Source organism: Suncus etruscus, chromosome 6, assembly GCF_024139225.1.
Source record: "Suncus etruscus isolate mSunEtr1 chromosome 6, mSunEtr1.pri.cur, whole genome shotgun sequence".
Lineage (NCBI taxonomy): Eukaryota > Metazoa > Chordata > Mammalia > Eulipotyphla > Soricidae > Suncus > Suncus etruscus.
This window is the reverse complement of record NC_064853.1, coordinates 104663491-104685119: the sequence shown is the minus strand read 5'-3', so window position 1 is coordinate 104685119 and position 21629 is coordinate 104663491. Positions and strand designations below refer to the sequence as shown.

Sequence of the window (21629 nt, the reverse complement as noted above, 5' to 3'; positions counted from 1 at the left end):
TCATTACTAGAATGTTATGAGAAAGAACTGCTATTTGTCCAACAGTGAACATCATTTAACACAAGAGAAGACACGTTTATAAAGGCATTTAGTTTATTTTTCAAAAAATAGTTTTGCTAGGTTTGATTAATTGTACATGATCACAATCTTTAAATAAAGTTTCTCTGACCAAAGATAACCATTTAAATGAACAATTTGTCAAGGTCTGCTTTTATAACACTCATACAATTAGCATTTTTCTGATGGAGCTTCCTAAGTCATCTTAATTATCTACAGGCCAAGAGCTGAGCACATGACAAAACATGTGCTTTTGGTTGCTGATTAGTTCATTTTCTTACATTAAGCAGAGCAGGTTTCAGTATATCTGATTCACACTATTAACAGTTTCACCTGAAGGGTCTGACAAACCCAGAGCCCTCAGTTACTTTTTTAACTCCAGGAAGCACAAATGCAGGGGATGGGTGGGTGGGTGGGTGTGGGCAGCTGCAGCTCAGTTTAAGTTAATGCTGGATGTATCACATTTAGATCTTTAATCTTTTTTTTTTGGGGGGGGGGGTCCACACCCCGCAGCACTTGGGTTATTCCTGGCTCTACACTCAGAAATTGCTCCTGACAGGCTGGGGGACCATATGGGATGCTGGGATTTAAACCACCATCCTTCTACATGCAAGGCAATTGCTTCACCTCCATGCTATATCTCTCCGGACCCTAGATCTTTAATCTTTGTTCCAACTATGAATTTAAGATGACCAGTATTGCTTGTGTTCAATGATACATAGAAAATACAAGGTCATAACTTATTAGTGATTTGGGGATTATTTTGCAACTACTGCTGCATTTTCCCTTTCTGAAGTCAGTTTCTCTATGATTTTCTTGAGGTTCAGAACTAAAAGTTGAATTATATCTACATTCATTGCCATAGATTTAACGAAAGGAGACATAACTGGATAGAAGCCTGCTAAGTTTGCTGATTGAGAGGACTGAGCAGCATATTGAAGGCACATCATAAACAGCTTTTAGTTTGTACAAGGCCTGCACTCAACCCCAAAAGCATTAAGGTCTGCCCATCCAGTGGGCAACTCTACTAGTTCAGTGCCAAGCTAGTGATAAGGAAACATTGCAGTCTTTCCCACCAGTGGTCCAGACTGTACTTCGAAAAATGTCTATGTTGTAAGGAATTAGTTACTGCAGACATCAGGACAAAGGCCTATATAGAGGTCTATGCTTAAATAAAGGGGGAGGAATGGGGAGCCACTGTACACCAAGACCCAAATCCTTGGATGATAAAAACATCTTAAAATATTCAACATTTAGACTCAACCATGCAGGACAATACACCTTGATTGAGGTGCCCTATTTATATTAACCTGGAAGAGAAAAAGGCCTGGGACTGCTCACCCCCAGACCCCTCAGCACACCCCTGCTTGCCTTTGTGCTGAATGGAGGACCAGCTCTCAACAGGAAACGGCAAGTCAAGCTTTAGGCATGAAAATGGAAGGTTCTTGCCAGAAAAACTTCTCTGCATTTCTTCATGCCTGATTCTGTCAGTGAGGATGTATAATATGAATTCTAAAGTATAAAACATTCTGGATGGATAGCCTATTACTGGCCACTTAGTATAGCTACAAAAAAAAAAAAAATTAGGCTAATGTCTCTCATACAGAGTTGAAAAATCTATGTTGCATAATTATATCTGAAAAATTTCGAGAAGACATTCTCCCCACTTTAAAATATCTTTCCTAATGCTGACACACCCCTACCTGTAGCAGCATCAAGTGCCTCTCACCTCAGCCTAATGAAGGACCTGAAGCACAGAGTAAGAAATACTGACCTGGTTTCATACTAGTAGTAGCTTGGGGACTTAGGAAAGTGTGGGGTGGGTGGATGGGGTGTGTGTGTGTTTGGGCACTTAGAAAAGTGTGGGATGGGAGAGTGAGGGTGTGTGTGTGTGTGTTTGGGAACTTAGGAAAGTGTGTGTGTGTGTGTTTTGGTGGTGGTCGTGGTGGTGGTGGGATTGTTTACAATGTAAACACTGAAGTTGGTGCTGGAATGTCTGGGGCAGGAACCCTGCATGTAAACATGTTCTGACTCCACCCTCAACTGCCAACTGTCAGCACTCTGGTCAAGTTGAACTGCACATTTTTAGCTTTTTTATTTTTGTTAAAAAAAACTTCCAACATTCCACACCTCATTGAACATAAATCCAAGTATCTTCTGCTGTGTACTTGGTATTTTTTTTTTGTACAAGTTCCCCAGTTTCTTATTTACATACTTGTTTTACCTGCCTTGTTTAGAAAATTATACAGGCTTAATTAACATGCATCTTTCCTCCTTTCCCTTTTCAAATTGTCACAAAAAGCTTTATTAAAGATGCAGCAAGGTCCATTACTTTCATCCTAACTCAGCTAAGTATAAGAACAGAGCCACTTTTGCCTTTCTCCAGAGGATGAGGTGCAAAAGAACTGTGTGAGATCAAGAGAAGCCCCGCTCGTTGCTGGGATCACTAAACAGATGAGGGAAAGCAAGTAAAAACATCTGCTTATACTCCAGTGGAGTCAAATCTTAACCAACCTTCCCCTCTTCCCACCCCCCCAACAAAAGGCCAGAAGTCTTTGTTCTAAATGTTTACATCTTTTTTTTAAATGTTTACATCTCAAATACCACTGAAATAGAAAATATTTGGTAAATCTTAATTTCTTCCACATGGGTGCAGAACAAGCAACGACTTGCAAAATGCTCTTTGAAAGACTGGATTTTTCATTTGACCACTAGTAATTTGAAGGATGTTAAGCTTTTTTTTTAATAGGACAAACCCAGAAAAATCCATGAAATTCTAAGCAAAAGCCTTTATACAAAGTTTTAGGCATCTGCCACATTCTTAAGGCTGAAATCTCTCATGTTAAGAGACTTGGCCCCGAAAGTTGTCTTTCCTCAAACTGTAATCAACTCTGAAGCAGGCACTGTCTTCTCAAGTCTGCCATAAATGAACAGGAGGTAGTGACCTCTTCCTTCTCAGCCTTCAAAAGGAAGGAACCACATTTGCTCCCCCCAAGTCTCAGTGGGAGAGGGAATTTAGTGAAAGGTGCTGTGGATAGACAGTACTGGCTTGCTCTTATGCCCACTTATGCCCCAGGGAACATCTGTTCTTAAAATTACATTGTATTAAAAACATCCCATGTTTTAAGTTCTAAATTTGAATTTTAAACCTGTTATAGTTCACATCTAAGTTTCAGAAGCTGCACCAAATCTACAAAGCTTTTTTTTTTTAATACTCTGCACTGCATGCTCTGTCTATATGCATGCGCTTGGATAATAAATATTAAATATGGAGGGTGGGGAAACAATCATAAAATTAAAAATGAAACCAAACGGAACAATAAAAAAAAATAGCACATGGTAGCTAAAGTCATGAATATGGGTAAAAAGTAAATTTGAGGTAATAATAGTGGCCCAATACCACTAATCTGAAATCTCTGTAAAAATTAAAATAAGTGGAGATTCAAGTAACAAACCATATGCTCCGACTTGGTCAGACTTCCTAGAGTCCCTGCTGAGCTTCAGTCCATGAGCCGGCACTCACACAGCTCCTTGTAAATCCTCTTCCGCACCCGGGGCATGTCTTCTTGGGAAAACTGGAAAGGCTGCTCTAAGGCGAGGCACTTGCAGTACTGCAAAGGTCCCAGAAACATTTAAGTGGCCTGTGGGCTTGCGTACAAGCCCGGCACATTTTCCTGATGAATTCTTAATTTAAAGATGGAGTCTCAGGCAGCATTTTCAAGTTTACAAACGTAAAACACATCATTTAAAAGCATTTAATTCTGGTCAACTACTCAGGCAAGGCTCTCTTCCCAGATTAATTCTTTGAGAAGTACAGGCATGAAGCGGCTCCAATACTCATGATGCAAACTAGTTGAGAAACTAATATACCCTTGAATGAGACCCTGAATTAGTTTACTCCATTCTGTGAATGAGCCCATCTCATAAAAATTTTCACAAATTCCTGAATATGTCTTCCTAAAAGTATAGATTACAGACCTATTCATAAATATAAAGTATCACAAATCTATCAATAACCTCTCAGATGACTAAGTAAACTTGTAACAAGAGCAGATGACTGTAGTGACTCATTTAAAATTTACATACGGGGCCAGAGAGTACAGCAGGAAGGGTTCTTACCTTCCAATAGGTAGACCCAGGTTCTAACCCTAACACCCTGAGCCTGCCAGGAATGATTCCTGAGTGCAGAGCCAGGAGTAACCTCCTAAGCATGCCAAGTGTGGGCCCAAAACAAAAACAAAAAAATGTACTTAGGGCGCCTAAAATTGTGGTTCAAGTGGCTGAACACAGATTTTACAGTGCCAGGCCCTGGGTTAGTTCCCCTGCTCTGCATGGACCTCCAGAGCATGGCCACATAGATCTTCAACATCATTGAGTATGGATCAAACCACTAACCTCAAGAAAAAGTTGGTTAATTTTAACTCTATAGTTAAAGACCATTTGGCAAAGGTTAAAAATATATAGCTAATTCTGTAATACCAAGACCCTATGACAGGCATGTTTTGTCAGTATCTAGTATGGCTCTGAGAAGACACGGATGTTTGCCATTTATTCTTGCACCCAGAGAGTGGCTCTAATGATAACATCTCAAACACCAGAAATTCTGCTTTTGAAACAAGATGGAGAGAAAGTAAAGTACTTCACTTGTACCTCTGTATCTAAATACCAAGTACTAATAACAGGAATCCCATCTAACCTCTCAACCCAGTAATCTAATTCACGCATTGCAAATACTGAAAAAAAAAATAGTATTTCTTTACCTGGAGCACAAAGACTCCACAGTCACTGTCATTTTTCTGCTGTGGAATACACTATGGGGGAAAAACAAAATGATCATTAAAATAAGACCAAGTATTCTTCAGGTAAGAAAAAAGTATTTAATGAGAAACTGAGCAATAGACAAGAAAACTAACCATGATAGCTAGTATACCTCTGACATTTAAGTGTAAATATATGGAGGGATGGGGCCGCACGAAAAATGCTATCAATTTCAAGGATACTGTCCTAAATATCAGAAATGGTACACTGAAATCCTGTTTTAAATAAGTCTTCCATTTAGATATTTTTGCTATTTACCAACAATGGAATAAAAAAAGTGGTTTAAAGTAAATAAGCTTGGATTCTGAATAACTTAAATGCCATTTATTATTACAATTTTGTCTCACTTTTCATTTCATAACAAAACTGTCATAGTCTTTGGAAGAAATTGTAAAATGAGGCAGAATGTTTATCAATGAAAGATCCAGACTAAATTTAAGACCTAGATATTCTGACTGAGTAAATTCAGAAAATGTACAAATTTAATTCTGGCATAAACATATAAAACGTAAATTTAGCAATTAGTACTTGGTTCAGTTCAAGAATGAGAAATGAATCTTGTTCCTTCTACTCTGGGCTTGTTTCCCACCCCTGCCTCTGACTCTGCAAATGATCCAGACAGACTTGAGGTCAAGTACCAGCTTTTATCAACTTTTTTTTTTTTTTTTTTTTGTCTTTTTGGTTTTTGGGCCACATCCGGTGACACTCGGGTTACTCCTGGCTATGTGCTCAGAAGTCGCTCCTGGCTTGGGGGACCATATGGGACGCCGGGGGGATCTAACCACGGTCCGTCCTAGGCTAGCGCAGGCAAGGAAGGCACCTTACCTCTAGCGCCACCTCTCCGGCCCCCTATCAACGTTTTTAATGTCCTCTGAGAAAGAGCACACAGCTGCTTCAGCTACTGGGATCAAGGTGATGCTTATGCCTCGTGGATATGCCTACCTTTTAAGTCAGGAGGACTGAGTGAGATTAGATCTGCAAAAAACTGTGAGGGCAATCAAGTACTGCCATGAATGTAAGGCACTGGTCGGTGTTAGGGCAGAACAGCCTTGCTCGGGTTTTCTACCCCACATACAGCTTTTTTTTTTTTTGGTTTTTGGGCCACACCCGGCGGTGCTCAGGGGTTACTCCTGGTTGTCTGCTCAGAAATAGCTCCTGGCAGGCACGGGGGGACCATATGGGACACCGGGATTCGAACCAACCACCTTTGGTCCTGGATCGGCTGCTTGCAAGGCAAACGCCTCTGTGCTATCTCTCTGGGCCCCCACATACAGCTTTTAATGTCTATGGCTCAAATACTGTGCTACTTCCAGAGTTTAATTTCACCCAAGGACTCAAGTCTTCCTTGGATGCCTAAAAGGCAGCATTTCCTCCCTTAACAAATCCAAAGACACATTAGGTACTTCACTGAATCTCTATGGGTCACCTGAAAATAACTGCTAGCAAGAGACAGATGCCATGAAAAAAGCTATCTACATCTGCCCCAGATTTTCAATAGAGTAATCACATCACTAGCAGCTGTTCTGGAGCAAAAAGAATAAACGTGTCTGTGTCCAACAAGCACCTGGAAATGCGTTCCTATATGTCTGCTACACTGAGCTTTTGATTGCACTGCCTCCAGGTTGCGCTCGGTTGGCATCTTTGCCACTGGTCTTCAAATGCTCTTAAAGACACCCAACCTCTTGTAATTCCAACCCCTTGACATGCCAGTGGTTTCATTTGTATTACATACTTACCTTTGTTACAGCAGTCTGCCAACCCTGAAGAAATTCAGGTCTATTTTTTTCTCTGGCTTCAGTCAGCAAATACTTTCTTATATTCTGGTTAAAAAGAAACAACAACACAGATGCTGTGTTCTATCAGTTGGTGAAAAATGGAACATGCCCACAGCAGACAGAAGCAAAGGAGGAAGCTGTGGCCCTATCCCACGGGAGAGTTTTATACCTGGCACTTCATATTATGAAGGTGGTCCTCAAACTATGGCCCGCGGGCCACAAAGTGTATTTGTATCTGTTTTGTTTCTTCATTGCATAATAAGATATATGCAGCGTGCATAAGAATTCGTTCATAAGTTTTGTTTTTACTATAGTCAGACCCTCCAATGGTCTGAGGGACAGTGAACTGGCCCCCTGTTTAAAAAGTTTGAGGACCCCTGTCAGATCTTCCATACCTAGGTATGTGCTTACACTGTAAGAGGTGGTTAGCCTTTTCGAACAGTAACCTCAATTTGAAACAAACTATATATTCCATAGTTCTAAGGGTAGGGGTCTCCCCAAGCTCCATAAAGTTATACTTAAATCCTTTCTAGGCACTAACTATAGAAGTCTACTTCTGAAATCTCTTACTAACATGCTGCCAATGAGGCTGCAAAATTTCTCTCATACTCTTGGCTTCTTACTTCTCTAAGGTTGAATTAGAATTAAAAAAATTAACCCGGTGAAAATGAAGTTAGAGTTGATGTATAAGTAGCTCTGTGTGTGTGTGTGTGTGAGAGAGAGAGAGAGAGAGAGAGAGAGAGAACATAAACAAGTTTCTATGTACACATTTGGACCTGTATGCATATATAGTTCTTTTTTTTCTATAAACAGAGTCTCACTCTGCCAACTTGCTCTCTTAGAATTCAATTGAGCTGATGGCTTTTCTATGGCAGGGCATGGAAGTTGGCTTTATGTTTCGATATGTCAATTTATTAAGAATATACTATATTGGGGCCAGAGCAATAGCACAGTGGTAGGGCATTTGCATTACACATGGCCAACCCAGATGGACCCCAATTCGATTCCCAGCATCCAAATGGTCTCCTGAGTCTGCCAGGAGTCTCCTGAGCCTGCCAAGAGTGATTTCTGAGTTCAGAGCCAGTAACCCCTGAGCACTGCCAGGTGTGACCCCATTCCCCCCAAAAAAGAAAAAGAAAAGAATATACTATATTGTAGATATTTGGCTATTCTCCTGTAAATCTAAGTTGAAACTTTTAATTTTCACTATTACTAATATTCCGTGATGAATATAGATACATATCCCATCCTGTGTGCAGATATGAGAATTGGGGCAGGGGGCCACACCCAATAATACTTAGGGGTTACTGGCTCTGCTCTCAGGGATCAGTCCTGACAGTACTCAGGACCATTCAAGATGCCGAAGATTAAAACTGGATTAGCCACAGGCAAGGCAAGCATCTTACTGGCTGCACTATTTGACCAGACCACAGAGCCCAAGAAACAAAACTAATCTACAGTATGATATGCATCCTTTTAATTTATAAGGCACTCAGAATGGATTAGAATTATATTTGTCCCTAAGTGGCTATAACAATGTATATACCACATTTTCCAGCGTTTAAGACAACTTTTTTTTTTTTTTTTTTTTGGGCCACACCTGGCGATGCTCAGGGGTTACTCCTGGCTGTCTGCTCAGAAATAGCTCCTGGCAGGCACGGGGGACCATATGGGACACCGGGATTCGAACCAACCACCTTTGGTCCTGGATCGGCTGCTTGCAAGGCAAACGCCGCTGTGCTATCTCTCCAGCCCCCTTAAGACAACTTTTGAAACGAAAAAAAGTCAACTGAAAATCAGAGGTCATCTTATACGCCGAGTATATCCCGAAAAAAACGTTTCAATATGCCGCTAAAAGAAAATATCTGGAATTTTCCTGGCTCCAGGCTCAGAAATTGCTCCTGGCAGGCACAGGGGGCTATATGGGACGCCGGGATTCGAACCAATGACCTCCTGCATGAAAGGCAAACGCCTTACCTCCGTGCTATCTCTCCGACCCCATGAAACAAATTTTTCAACTCGATCCTGCAGCAATCACTGCAAGGCTGCTCGGACAGCTTCTCTGACTCAGCCAATCCAAGCAGGCTTTTTATGCATACAAATTATACAATGTTCTGTACCCAATCTATACTGTAAAAAACCTGCTCAGACTGGCCAGAGTCAGAGAGGAAGTCTATTATGATATAACCTTTGAACCTTTGCTTGTTGTGATCGGCTCACTGTGGTACATACAGTTGTAGCACAGGAACGTTCTGTCTTATACAGCGAATATAGGCCTAAACCTATGTTTGTTTTGTTTTGTTTTGTTTTTTGGGTCACACTTGGCAGCGCTCAGGGCTTACTCCGGCTCTATGCTCAGAAATTGCCCCTAGCAGGCATGGGGGACCATATGGGATTCCGGGATTCGAACCACCGTCCTTCTGCATGGAAGGCAAATGCCTTACCTCCATGCTATCTCGCCGGCCCTAAACCTATGTTTTAACTGTAAAATTAGGGGGTCGTCTTATTCGCCGGAAAACACGGTAATCTAGGAATAAGAGAATACCTATCTGGATATCTACATAAGTACTTAAAGCATTAAACCATTCCTAATATAAAAGGCAAAAAGCTAAGTTCAGGGCCAGATCGATAGCATAGTGGTAGGCATTTGCTTTGCACGGGGCCGATCCAGGATGGACCCTGATTCGATCCCCCATCCCCAGGGTACCATATGGTCCCCCAAGCCAGGAGCCATTTCTGAGCGCATACCCAGGAGTAACCCAAACGTCAGCAGGTATGGCCCCAAAACAAGTAACAAAAATTAAGTTCAGCGACAAAGAGACTACAGTGGGTAGATATATGCATCCAACCTAGATTCCATCCTTGATATCACATGTAGTCCCCTGAGTACTGCCAGGTATGGGCCCAAACCAAAAACAAATCCCAGATACAGTATTAATTTTAATTTCTATTTATCTCAGTTGAGCATCTTTCTAAGTGTTTAACAGGTTTTCCTAAAATTATTTATCTTTTGTCCATTTCTACTAAAAGTTTTAATTCCATTGGTAGTTCTTTATATATTTATTCTTAGTTATGACTATATTGTACATGTCACAAACATTTTCTCCAAGTAATTTTTTTTTTTTTTGGTTTTTCGGGCCACACCCATTTGATGCTCAGGGGTTACTCCTGGCTAAGTGCTCAGAAATTGCCCCTGGCTTGGGAGGACCATATGGGATGCCAGGGGATCGAACCGCAGTCGCAATCTTTCCTGGGCTAGCGCTTGCACAGCAGACACCTTACCTCTAGCACCACCTCGCCGGCGCCCAAGTCATTTCTTTATTTAAAAAATTTCCTTTTTTTGAGGGGCCAGCGAGATAGCATGGAGGTAAGGCATTTGCCTTTCATGCAGAAGGACGGTGGTTCAAATCCCGGCATCCCATATGGTCCCCGAGCCTGCCAGGAGAGATTTCTGAGCATAGAGCCAGGAGGAATCCCTGAGTGCCACCGGGTGTGACCCAAAAATCAAAAAAAATTTTTTTTTCCTTTTTGGGGCCAGAGAGATAGCACAGCGGTAGGGCATTTGCCTTAGGACAGTGGTACAAATCCCAGCATCCCATATGGTCCCACAAGACTGCCAGGAGCAATTTCTGAGCGCAGAGCCAGGAGTAACCCCTGAGCGCTGCCGGGTGTGACCCAAAAACCAAAAACAAAAAAAATTTTTTTTTTTCGGTTTTTTGGGCCAGAGAGAAACCATGGAGGTAAGGGTGTTTGCCTTTCATGCAGAAGGATGGTGGTTCGAATCCCGGCATCCCATGTGGTCCCCCAAGCCTGGCAGGAGCGATTTCTGAGCGGAGAGCCAGGAGTAACTCCTGAGCCAAAAAACAACAACAAAAATAAATTTCTTTTTAATTTTTTGATCACATCCAGCAACTATCAGTGACTACTCCTGCTTTTGTACTCAGGAATTATTCCTGGCAATACTCAGTAGACCATTTGGGATGCCAGGAGGTGACCAAACCTGAGTTTGACACATGCAAAGTGAATTCCCTATCCACCATATATTGCTCCAGTTCATTATTTTTGAGCTTTAGGACATACCAAAATTATGGGCTGGAGTGACAGCACAACAGTAGGGAGTTTGCCTTGAATGTAGCTGATCTAGGAAGGACCTGGTTTGATTCCTGGCATCCCATATGGTCCCATGAGCCTGACAGGAGCTATATCTAAGTGCAATGCAAGGAGTAACCCTGACTGATGGTTATGTGGCCCAAAAATCAAAACCAAAACAAACAAACAAACAAAAAAAGACATTCCAAAATTTTAAAAATTGATTTGGTCAAAGTTATCAGTCTTTTCAATAATACCTTTTCTTACTTTTTTTTTTCGTTTTGTTTTGAGCCACACATGGTGGCATTCAGGAAGTACTCCTTGCATTGTGCTTAGAAATAGCTCCTGGGGACTGGCGAGATAGTACAGCAGTAAATAGGGCATTTGCCTTGCACGCCGCCAACCAAGGATAGATGGGGTTCAATTCCTGGCATCCCATATGGTCCCCGGAGCCTGCCAAAGGTGATTTCTCAACGAAGAGCCATGAATAACCCCTGAGCGCTGCCAGGTGTGACGCCAAACAAACAAACCAGGGCCAGAGCAGTGACGCAAGTGGTAGGGTATATGCCTTGCACACACTGACCTAGGACGTACCATAGTTCGATCCAGCATTCCATATGATCCCCCAAGCCAGGAGCGATTTTTGAGTGCACAGTCAGGAGTAACCCCTGAGTGTTGCTGTGTGTGGCCCAAAACCAAAAAACAAACCAAAGAAATAGCTCCTGGAAGGTTTGCAGGACCATATGAAATACCAGTAATTGAACCGGTGTCGGCCTCCTGGCAAGGCAAATTCCCTACTCACTGTGCTATCTCTCAGGTCCCTCAAGAATTATTCCTGGCAGTACGCAAGGGACAGTACAGATGCTAGAGATCAAACTTGGGTTGGCTGCGAGCAATGCAAATGCCTTTACATGCTTACTCTCTTTGCTGATTCCTAAGCACAAAGCCAGGGATAACTCCTGAGCATTGCCAGGTATACCTTCCCAAAATACACCCTTTTGGTTTGGGGGCCTGACTGCGCTCAGAAATTATTTCTGGCAGGCTTAGGGGATCATATGGGATGCCGGGAATCAAACTGGGATCCGTTCCGGATCCGCTGTGTGCAAAGCAAATGCCCTACCGCTGTGCTATCTCTCTGGCCCCTCAAGAATTATTCCTGGCAGTGAGCAAGGCACAGTATGGATGCTAGGGATTAAACCCGGGTTGGCCATGTGCAAGGCAAATGCCCTACCCTCATACTACCATTCTGGCCTCCCCCAATTTTTTATCATACATGATTATGCATATTAATAAATCAAGCTTATCAGATCTCATTTAAAATCTGAAATAAATTAATACCTATTACCGTGGGGATAACTGGTCTCTCTCCAGTATAGCTCTACCTATCTTTCCATATAATTATATTTTTTTTAAATAACCTATAGAGTTTCTATATTAACCTTGGCATTTTTTGCTAAAGTTTATTTGTGGATAATTTGCTTTGCTGACTTTGAAAATGAAATCTCTTTTTCCTTCTTTTTTTGGGGGGAGAACCCATACCTGGCAATACTTTGGCAGTGCTCAGGGGTTACTTCTGGCTCTACACGCAGAAATCCCTCCTGGTAGTGCTGCAGAGACCATGTGGAATGTCAGATATCGAACCCGGGTCTGCTGTGTGTAAGGCAAACACCCTCACCACTGTGCTATCTCTCCGGCCCCAAGAATCTTTTTTCTTCACTGTATTTCCCAACTATTTACTAGATGGAAAAATCTGAGTGATTTTTCTTGTTTTGATTTCTATCAGATTAGAATTGAAACCTATTACTTTGCTAGTTGGTTCTCCTGAGTTATATAACTAGTAATTCCAGAAGCATTTATTTTGAATACATACGCTAATTTTAATTCAGTTTAAAAAAAATAAGTAAAATTATTATTTTTTGGTTTTTGGTTTTTTGGGCCACACCCATTTGATGCTCAGGGGTTACTCCTGGCTAAGGGCTCAGAAATTGCCCCTGGCGTGGGGGGACCATATGGGACGCTGGGGGATCGAACCGCGGTCCTTCCTTGGCTAGCGCTTGCAAGACAGACACTTTACCTCTAGCGCCACCTCACCGGCCCCGTAAAATTATTTCTATCTGCATTCAAAACATAATTCTAGGGCTTGAGAGATAGTACAGAAAGTAGGGCTTCTGTCTTGGACACAGCTAACCTAAGTTCAGTCCCCAGTATCCCATTTGGTCTCCTGAATAATACTGAGAGTAATTCCTGGGTGCAGAGCTAGGAGTAACCCCTGAGCACTGATATGTGCCCCTGAAACCAGAAGCCAAAAACTGAACAAAATACCATTTTAATGGAAAAATTGGGGGGATAAAATACTGTAGATATCCAAATAGGGCAGAATATTCAAGTGCTCCAGATCTTAAAGCTGCTCTTCGCAGTTCTTTCCTTGGCAGCATTTGAGTGTTTCATGGCAGACTTATGATACTGACCTATGCTGTTCTATCTAAAGCTAAGGAAATATTTGGTCCTTCAAAAGAAAATCTAGGCAGTATATTAACTTACCTCTACACAAAACTTAAAATGAATGCCTTGGGAATCATAAAATGAAATAATTCGGTTAGAAAGGGTCACAGTAATGAGAGACCAGTGGACTTCCAGGTGAATCGGAATCAACAGTAGACTCTTTTTAAATAAATCCACCTAATTGGGAAAAAAAGACAAAGAAATGCAGCTCTTACCACAGGCAATCCAAACCAATCACACACAGCAATCTACACTGACTTGCCTGCCTTTTGACTTCCCCAAGGTGGTTAACAGAAGCAAGCAATGAGGTCAAAATGTAAAGCCAAATGTTGGCCTATAGTTCATGCCTGTAGCCACTAAGCTATAATACATATTAAGTAAAACAAGACACAAGAAACACTATCTCTACTTTTTCTACTAAATCTGTGCTTACCAACAGCCCAACATGATTTGGTGGGAATGGGGAACCTACCTGGAAGTACAAAGCCTACTTTGCTGGAGGCTGCTCCAAGGAACTCTAGTATTGGTTCTGGGGACTGAACCTAAGCCTCACACATGCAAAGTATATGCATTAGCTCTTTGAGCTAGTTTCTGGCTTAACAGCTCTTTATTTTATAATTTAATTGATTTTCTGGTACATGTATTTCACTAGACTTTTAGTGAAGAAGGAATCACACCATTAAAAAACAACATATGCTGGGCCAGAGGTTTGATCTTTGACATTGATACAGTTTTCCCCATGTATGGCCATGTGATCCCCAAAACACCAAGCAGCCCTGAGCAGCACCAGGTATAGCTGTCTTCCCCTCATCTGCTGTGCATGCTCACAGACACGCAATCACACATGCACACACACAGAGCATTAACTATTTGCTTTCTACATATGAGGTCAACATGGTAGTTAAAGACCATGTATTCTGGTGTGACTGGCCCAGTTCACTGAGGTCTTCAACTTAATGTTCATAGCCCCCCCCCCCGACCCCCCCCCCCCCGTTCTCCCAGCAGAATAGCCCTTGTGGCCCACACTCTCTAATCACTCTTTGGGAGCTCACAACCCCTCCCATCATGGGCTGGAAGACAGATCAAAGGGCTGAGTGCATGCTGGGGTCCTAGATTCAATCCCTGGTACTGAATGGCCACCTGAGAACTTAATGGTGTCAGAAGTCCCTGAGCACCACCAGGTATGGCTCCAAACCCAACCACCACGTTACCTGCCCTAAGACTTGCTGATTCAAGATTAAGTGTGACTTTTTCAGTCTGCCTCCCATTAAAGGAATAAGATGAAAAATAATGGCAAGGGCAATATAGCTTAGTCAACCGGATTTGATCCTAGACATATGGTCCTGTGAGCTCCAACAGGAGTGATCTCTGAGAGAGTCAAGAGTAAGCCCTGAGCACAGCCACTTTTGGCCCCCTAACAAAAACAACAAAAACCAGTGCTGGGCAGAGCCAAAGTGATAGCGAGACGGTAGGGCGTTTGCCTTGCATGCAGCTGACCCAGGACAGACTGTGGTTCGATCCCCTGGCATCCCATATAGTCCCCCAAAATCCCCTCCCCCAAAAAAATCAGTGCTGGGAACCTGGTTCAAGACCTAATATACCTTGCTTACAACATGCTCTATCTCCAGCATTGGATGGCACCAAAGCATCACCTGATGCCCCCTTAACCACAACCAGGCTCATAAAAAAATTATTTTTAAATGTGTGCCATAGAGGGCAGGAGGGAAAATGGAGAAACTGATGGTGGGAAATGTGCAGTGGTGAGCATTCTATAACAGAACTCAATAATGAGCAACTTTGTAACTGTTTCTCACAGTAATTTAATTAAATAAATTATATTAAAAATAATATTTTTAACAAATGAAGTAAAATTTAAAATAAAAAACTTAGGATCATTCCTTAGATGCAAGGAAAACATTTGACCAAGCTCAATATCCATTTATAATTAGAAACTTTCAGCAAAGAACTTCCTTAACCCAATTAAGATCATCTACAAAGTAACTGAAAGCTAATGCCTTGCATGCAGCCAACCCAGCTTCAAACCCCAGCACACAATATGGTCAGTTGCCCAAGTCAGGATTCATCCTAATGCAGAAGCAGGAGAAAGCCCTCCCAGGTGTGCAGTTGACATCAGAAATAGTAGTGAAAAAATAGGATGGTTCCTCCTAAGGTTGACAACATGCCAAATATGACCCCTCTCATTTCTTCTATTTAACACTGTACACCATGTTTTTGCCAGTCAATACAATTCAGGAGGGAAAGGGTGTACATATCAGAAAGGAAGAGATGAAACTGTCACTACTTACAGACATGACCATCTATGATAATTTAAGGTCATAGGACACAAGGTAAAGACATAGAAAGCATTATAACAACAACAATATCTAACATTCTTCTTGAAATAGTTTCAAATGCATAAAATCCTTGCTTTAAAAACTGCAGAGGGGCCAGAGTGATATAGCACAGCAGTAGGACGTCTGCCTTGTATGCAGCAGACCCAAGACAGGCCTGGGTTAACTACCCAGCCTCCCATGTGGTCCCTCAAGCTTGCCAGGAGCAATTTCTGAGAGCAGAGTCAGGAATAACCCCTGAGCACCACTGGGTGTGGTCCAAAAACCAAAATAACAAAACAAAACAAAAAGAGCAAAGGCTGAGAACATGACTCAGTGGTGAAGCACAATGCCTTGCAAGCTGGAGATCTGGGTTGAATCCCTGGCTTCCATGTATTTTAAATTTTGAATTTAAAAAAACAAACAAACAAACTACCTTTTTTGTCCATCTTTTCACTCCATTATATCCTTTGGTTACCAGCTGTCTATGAAAAAAGCTGTTGAAGAAGTGAACCTGTAAGAGACACCAAATGCAAGTACCATGTTAGACTGTGTCAGATTTTTTTTTTGGAGGGGGGGGGGTTTGAGTCACACCTGGCAGCGTTCAGGGGCTACTCCTGGCTCTACTCTCAGAAATCACCCCTGGCAGGCTCAGGTGACCACAGTGGATGCTGCGATTCAAACCACCATCCTGCATGCAAGGCAAATGCCCTACCGCTGTGCTATCTCTCCAACCCCAGACTATGTCAGGTTTAACATTAAAAAAAAAAATGGGAATTGAAAATCCTTGAGTAGAATGTACACAAAAAGGTAACAAAAACTTTAACAGGGGCTGAAGTGATAGCACAGCTGCCTTGCACATGGCATCCCAGGTTTGATCCCCAGCACCCCATATTCTGAGCCCACCTGGGGTGATTCCTGTGTAGAGTGTAGGGCTAGAGTAACTCATCAGCACTGCTGGGTAAAGCCCCCCAAATAAAATCCCAAAACTTTTCTTTACAAATAATGATCTGGAGAAACAATAGCAGGGCTATTGGAGAGCTGGAGCTGGAGAAACAATAGCAGGGGTTAAAGTGCTTGCTTGCTTGAACATAGTGGTAGACCTTAGTGCCCTGGCACTACTATATGGTATCTTTTTTTGGGGGAGGGGAGGGGTTGGGCCATACCCAGCGGCGTTCAGGGGTTACTCCTGGCTATCTGCTCAGAAAGAGCTCCTGGCAGGCATGGGGGACCCTATGGGACACCGGGATTCGAACCAACCACCTTAGGTCCTGGATCGGCTGCTTGCAAGGCAAATGCTGCTGTGCTATCTCTCCGGCCCCACTATATGGCAACTTGACCACTGCCAGGAGTCGATCCCCGAGCACAGAGCAGATTGTAAGCCCTGGGCCAGAAGTGGCTCAACCTGTTTCCCCAAATAGGGCAAGGCAAAAAACTTAGCAAGCACTACAGAGCTAACTCAACAAGATGAGCACATGCTTTAAATGCAAGAGGCTTGAGTACAATCAAGGCACCACATGGTCTCCAGCAATGCTAGGGGCAATCACCAAGCACTAATCTGGAAGTCGGTACTAGGCGTGGCCCAAAAGCAAAACAAAAAAATTTAAAAATAATGATTATAATAGAGAAAAAACATTATATACTCCACAGCTAATTCTATACCAAATTATGTCAACATATGCCTTAAAGATGTCTCCAAATAAACCGACAATGTTAAATGAAGCTATGCAAGAATGAGGTCATCAAAATTATGGTTCTAATTTAAAATGCATAAATTGGTTGGAGAGAAAATACAGAGATTAATTAAAGTGCTTGTCTTACAACTGACCCTGGTTTGAATCCCAGCACCACATATGGAGTGATTCTTTTTTTTTTTTTTTTTTTTTTTTTTGGTTTTTGGGCCACACCCGTGACGCTCAGGGGTTACTCCTGGCTATGCGCTCAGAAGTCGCTCCTGGCTTGGGGGACCATATAGAACGCCGGGGGATCAAACCGCGATCCATCCTAGGCTAGCGCTGGCAAGGCAGACACCTTACCTCTAGCGCCACCGCGCCAGCCCCATATGGAGTGATTTCTAAGCATAGAATTACGAGTATGCTCTGAGCACTATCATATGTGGCTCCAAACCAAATAAATAAATACATAATAGGTATAAAATGGAGAGGTAGTTCAAAGGGCTCAAGCACATGCTTTGCATGTGCATGCAAAGGTTCAATCCCAGGAACCTCATAGCACACCAATACTGCCAGGTGTAGCCCGGGAGGTCTCAGACCAACTCAGACCAACTCAGACCAACAGGGTGATCTCCAGCACTGTGGGGCCCAAGAGACATGGCAACTTACAGACACCTGAACTGAACCACTGGCCAGAAGCAGAGTATTGCTGCGAGTGGCTCAGGGCTTCCTTTAGCATTGCTTGGGAGGTTCCCTGTCGCAAAAACCATATAATAATTTATGCTTTTAAGTGTAAAGTAAAAAGACATTTTACCCATATTCATAAATACTGTTAGAATCTGAGGTTCACTATATTTACTTGCTTAATAAGATTAATAAAAAGTTTTATTTTATATATTAAAAATATTTATTTAAGCACTAAGATTACAAGCATGATTGTAGTTGGGTTTGTCATAAACAGAACACCTCCTCTCACCAGTGCAACATTCTGTTCAGATGGGGCTGGAGTGATAAGAGTAACAGGTAGGGGGCCAGAGGGATAGCACAGCAGGAGGGCATTTGCCTTGCACACTCCTAACCAGGATGGACCCAGGTTTGATTCCCGACATCCCATATGGTCCCCCAAACCTGCCAGAAGCAATTTCTGAGCACAGAGCTAGGAGTTACCACTAAGCACCGCCAAGTGTGGTCCAAAAACCATACCAAACAAACAAAAGAGCAGGAAGGGCATGTGGCTGACTCGAGTTCTGGCATCCCTTAAGGTATTCCTACCCACTACTAGTAGTAATCCTGAGTGCATACCCATTGAGCATCACTGGGTGTGACCCAAAAACAAAACAAAGAAATTTATAAAGGGGCTAGAGCAATAATACAGCAAGTAGGGTGTTTCCGTTGCATGTGGCCAACCTGGACTCAATCCCTGGCATCCCATATGGTCCCCCCAAGCCACTGGAGGTGGCCTAAAAAAGCAAAGAGTAAAAAAGCTTATAAAACCAGTTTATAGGGGGCCAGAGAGATAGCATGAAAATAAGGGCGTTTGTCTTGCATGCACAAGGATGATGGTTCGAATCCCGGCATCCCATATGGTCCCCGGAGCCTGCCAGGGGTGATTTCTGAGCATAGAGCCAGGAGTAACCCCTGAGCACTACTGGGTGTGACCGAAAAACCAAAACAAACAAACAAACAAAAAAAAACAGTTTATAGGTGTCGGAGAGATAGCATGGAGGTAAGGCCTTTCATGCAGAAGGTCATTGGTTCGAATCCCGGAGTCCCATATGGTCCCCCGAGCCTGCCAGGAGCGATTTCTGAGCGTGGAGTCAGGAGTAACCCCTGAGCACTGCCGGGTGTGACTCAAAAACCAAAAACCAAAAAAAAAAAAAAAAAAGTAAATAAAACCAGTTTATAAAAGTTTTTTTTTTTTGGTTTTTGGGTCACACCCGGCAGTGCTCAGGGGTTACTCCTGGCTCCATGCTCAGAAATTGCTCCTGGGGGACCATATGGGACGCCGGGATTTGAACCGATGACCTTCTGCATGAAAGGCAAACGCCTTACCTCCATGCTATCTCTCCGGCCCCAGTTTATAAAAGTTTTAAAATAGCTTTCTATCAAGTATTTGAATGAGAAAGAAAAAATTTTTTTTCATTTACCAAGATTTGCTTTATTGTATTGTTTCACATTTTTGCTATAACAAAATATACAAACCAGATGGTAGAAAGAAAATTTTTAAACTTTCTGAGTTTTAATATATAACCAAGTTCTTTGTTTGTTTTTGTTTTTGGGTCACACTCGGCAGCGCTCAGGGCTTACTCCTGGCTCTGCACTCAGAAATCGCTCCTGATAGGCTTGGAGGACCATATGAGATGCTGGAATTCGAACCATCGTCCTTCTGCATGCAAAGCAAACGCCCTACTGCTATGCTATCTCTCTGGCACCATATAACCAAGTTCTTTTTTTTTTTTTTGGTTTTTGGCCACACCCATTTGATGCTCAGGGGTTATTCCTGGCTAAGCGCTCAGAAATTGCCCCTGGCTTGGGGGGACCATATGGGACGCCAGGGGGATCGAACTGTGGTCCTTCCTTGGCTAGCACTTGCAAGGCAGACACCTTACCTCTAGCACCACATCATAACCAAGTTCTTAAAAGAGTTTAAGGTAGGGCAGTTTGCATTTGAACTTGCATAGATTTATCCAAGTAAAAGTGAACATAAATAACTGTTTTACAACCCTCTAAAAGAGATTAAAACTTTAAATTTAGGGGCTAGAGAAACAGAACAGTGATAGGGCATTTGCTTTTCATGCAGCAAACCAGGAGGGACCCGATTCCATTCCCAGCATCCCATATGGTCCCAAGTCTGCCAGGGGAGATTTCTGAGTGCAGAGTCAGGAGTAACCCCTAGCCCCAACCAATCAATAAATAAAGTTTAAAAAAAAATAACTAAATTTAAAACTTAAAGCAAATAGGTTCTTTTGAGTATATCTCCACTAACAACCAAAAAGTAACTACCCCAGGGGCTGAGTGATAGCACAGCAGTAGGGCCAATCCAGGATGGATGGTGTTTTGAATCCTGGCATCCATTACAGTCTCCGATGCCAGGAGCAATTACTGAACACTGAGCCAGGAGTAACCCGAGTGCTAATGGGTGTGACCCAAAGCCAAAAAAAAAAAAAAAAAAGACAGTAACAGAGGACCAAACTGATTAGGTGCCAACCTGGGTTCGATCACCAGCATCCCTATGGTCCTCCAAATACTAACAGGAGTAATTCCTGAGTGCAGAGAAAGGAATAAGGTCTGAGTGTTGCCAGGTGTGGAACCTCCACCCCAAAAGACACCAAAAACAATAATATAAACATAGGCAATTTGGAGAAATTAAGCAAAGCACTAGCTTATACAGAAACCAATCTTCTGTAGAAAATTTTTTTGGAACTTACTCCCTTTCCAAAACTAAATGTACCCCTTCCTAAAAATTTAAGGCATATCAAATAATTACATTAAAATAGAATACCAAGCTTTTCTTTTACAAGAAAATAAGTTTCACTTACTTTGTCAGGGACAGCATCCATTATCAACTCACCGTACATATTAATTACCTATAAAGAGTCAACATAAAAATTAAGTTTATCACTCCTGTATATACATAAAACTCAGAACATGCCACTCAGAATAAGTAACATACATACATATACTGCTAAAAGTAAATCTTTTGGATACCAGAATTACTGAATGAGCCACTTTAGTAAGGAATAAAAAGAATACTTGATCCAAAATAAAACTGAGAGGGGCTAGAGCAATAGCAGTGAGAAGAATGTTTGCCTTGCCACGTTCAATATGGCCCCTGAGCCTGCAACGAGTGATTCCTAAGCGCAAAACTAAAATTAACCCATGAGTGCTGCCAGGTGTGGTCCCAAAACCAAAACAAAATAAAAACAAAAATCAAATACTGAATACTGTTGAGGCCAAACTAGAGGTTATTAATTAAATGTACTATATGAGGGGCTGGAGTGATAGTACATTGGGTAAGGAGTATGCCTTGCACTGGCCAATGGCAGGGGCATCCCATATGGTCCCCAGAGACTTCCAGGAGTGATTTCTGAGCACAGAAAGCCGAGCACTGCCAAGTGTGGCCCCAAAAAACAAAATAAAAAAAAAAATTTACTGTATGTTATTCTCTGAGATTTCCCCACACAGAAACTCTCCAACATACACTAACCTGGTCATTCAGCCAATTCTGACCATCCAGGGTTGCAAGATCATCCATATCCAACATATGCTTATTGTAGAAGACGCGAAAATTACATTTTTGATGTTTGGCCCGATAGTTTGTTATTTCCCTATTGATAAATGGTTTCCTGAAATAAGAAAAAATCTTAAAGGTACAAATTATGACT

General features: G+C 42.2%; 1 protein-coding gene across 4 annotated transcripts in view; it reads right to left on the bottom strand.

Annotated features, from left to right (window-relative positions):
- Positions 1–2338: 2338 nt before the first annotated feature.
- Positions 2339–21629, bottom strand: part of SENP5 (SUMO specific peptidase 5) — a 42130-nt gene continuing 22839 nt past the window's right edge. For 2 of the 4 annotated variants that reach the window (XM_049775948.1, XM_049775949.1), the window contains 7 exons: positions 21452–21590; positions 20784–20831; positions 16008–16085; positions 13281–13418; positions 6612–6695; positions 4818–4868; positions 2339–3668 (listed from right to left, as the gene is read on the bottom strand). In XM_049775948.1, the coding sequence (XP_049631905.1) occupies positions 3558–3668; positions 4818–4868; positions 6612–6695; positions 13281–13418; positions 16008–16085; positions 20784–20831; positions 21452–21590 (649 nt within the window). In that variant the 3' untranslated portion in view covers positions 2339–3557. Of the gene's footprint in view, positions 3669–4817; positions 4869–6611; positions 6696–13230; positions 13419–16007; positions 16086–20783; positions 20832–21451; positions 21591–21629 lie in introns of those variants that run through there. The other 2 variants (XM_049775950.1, XM_049775951.1) reach the window with 2 other exon arrangements.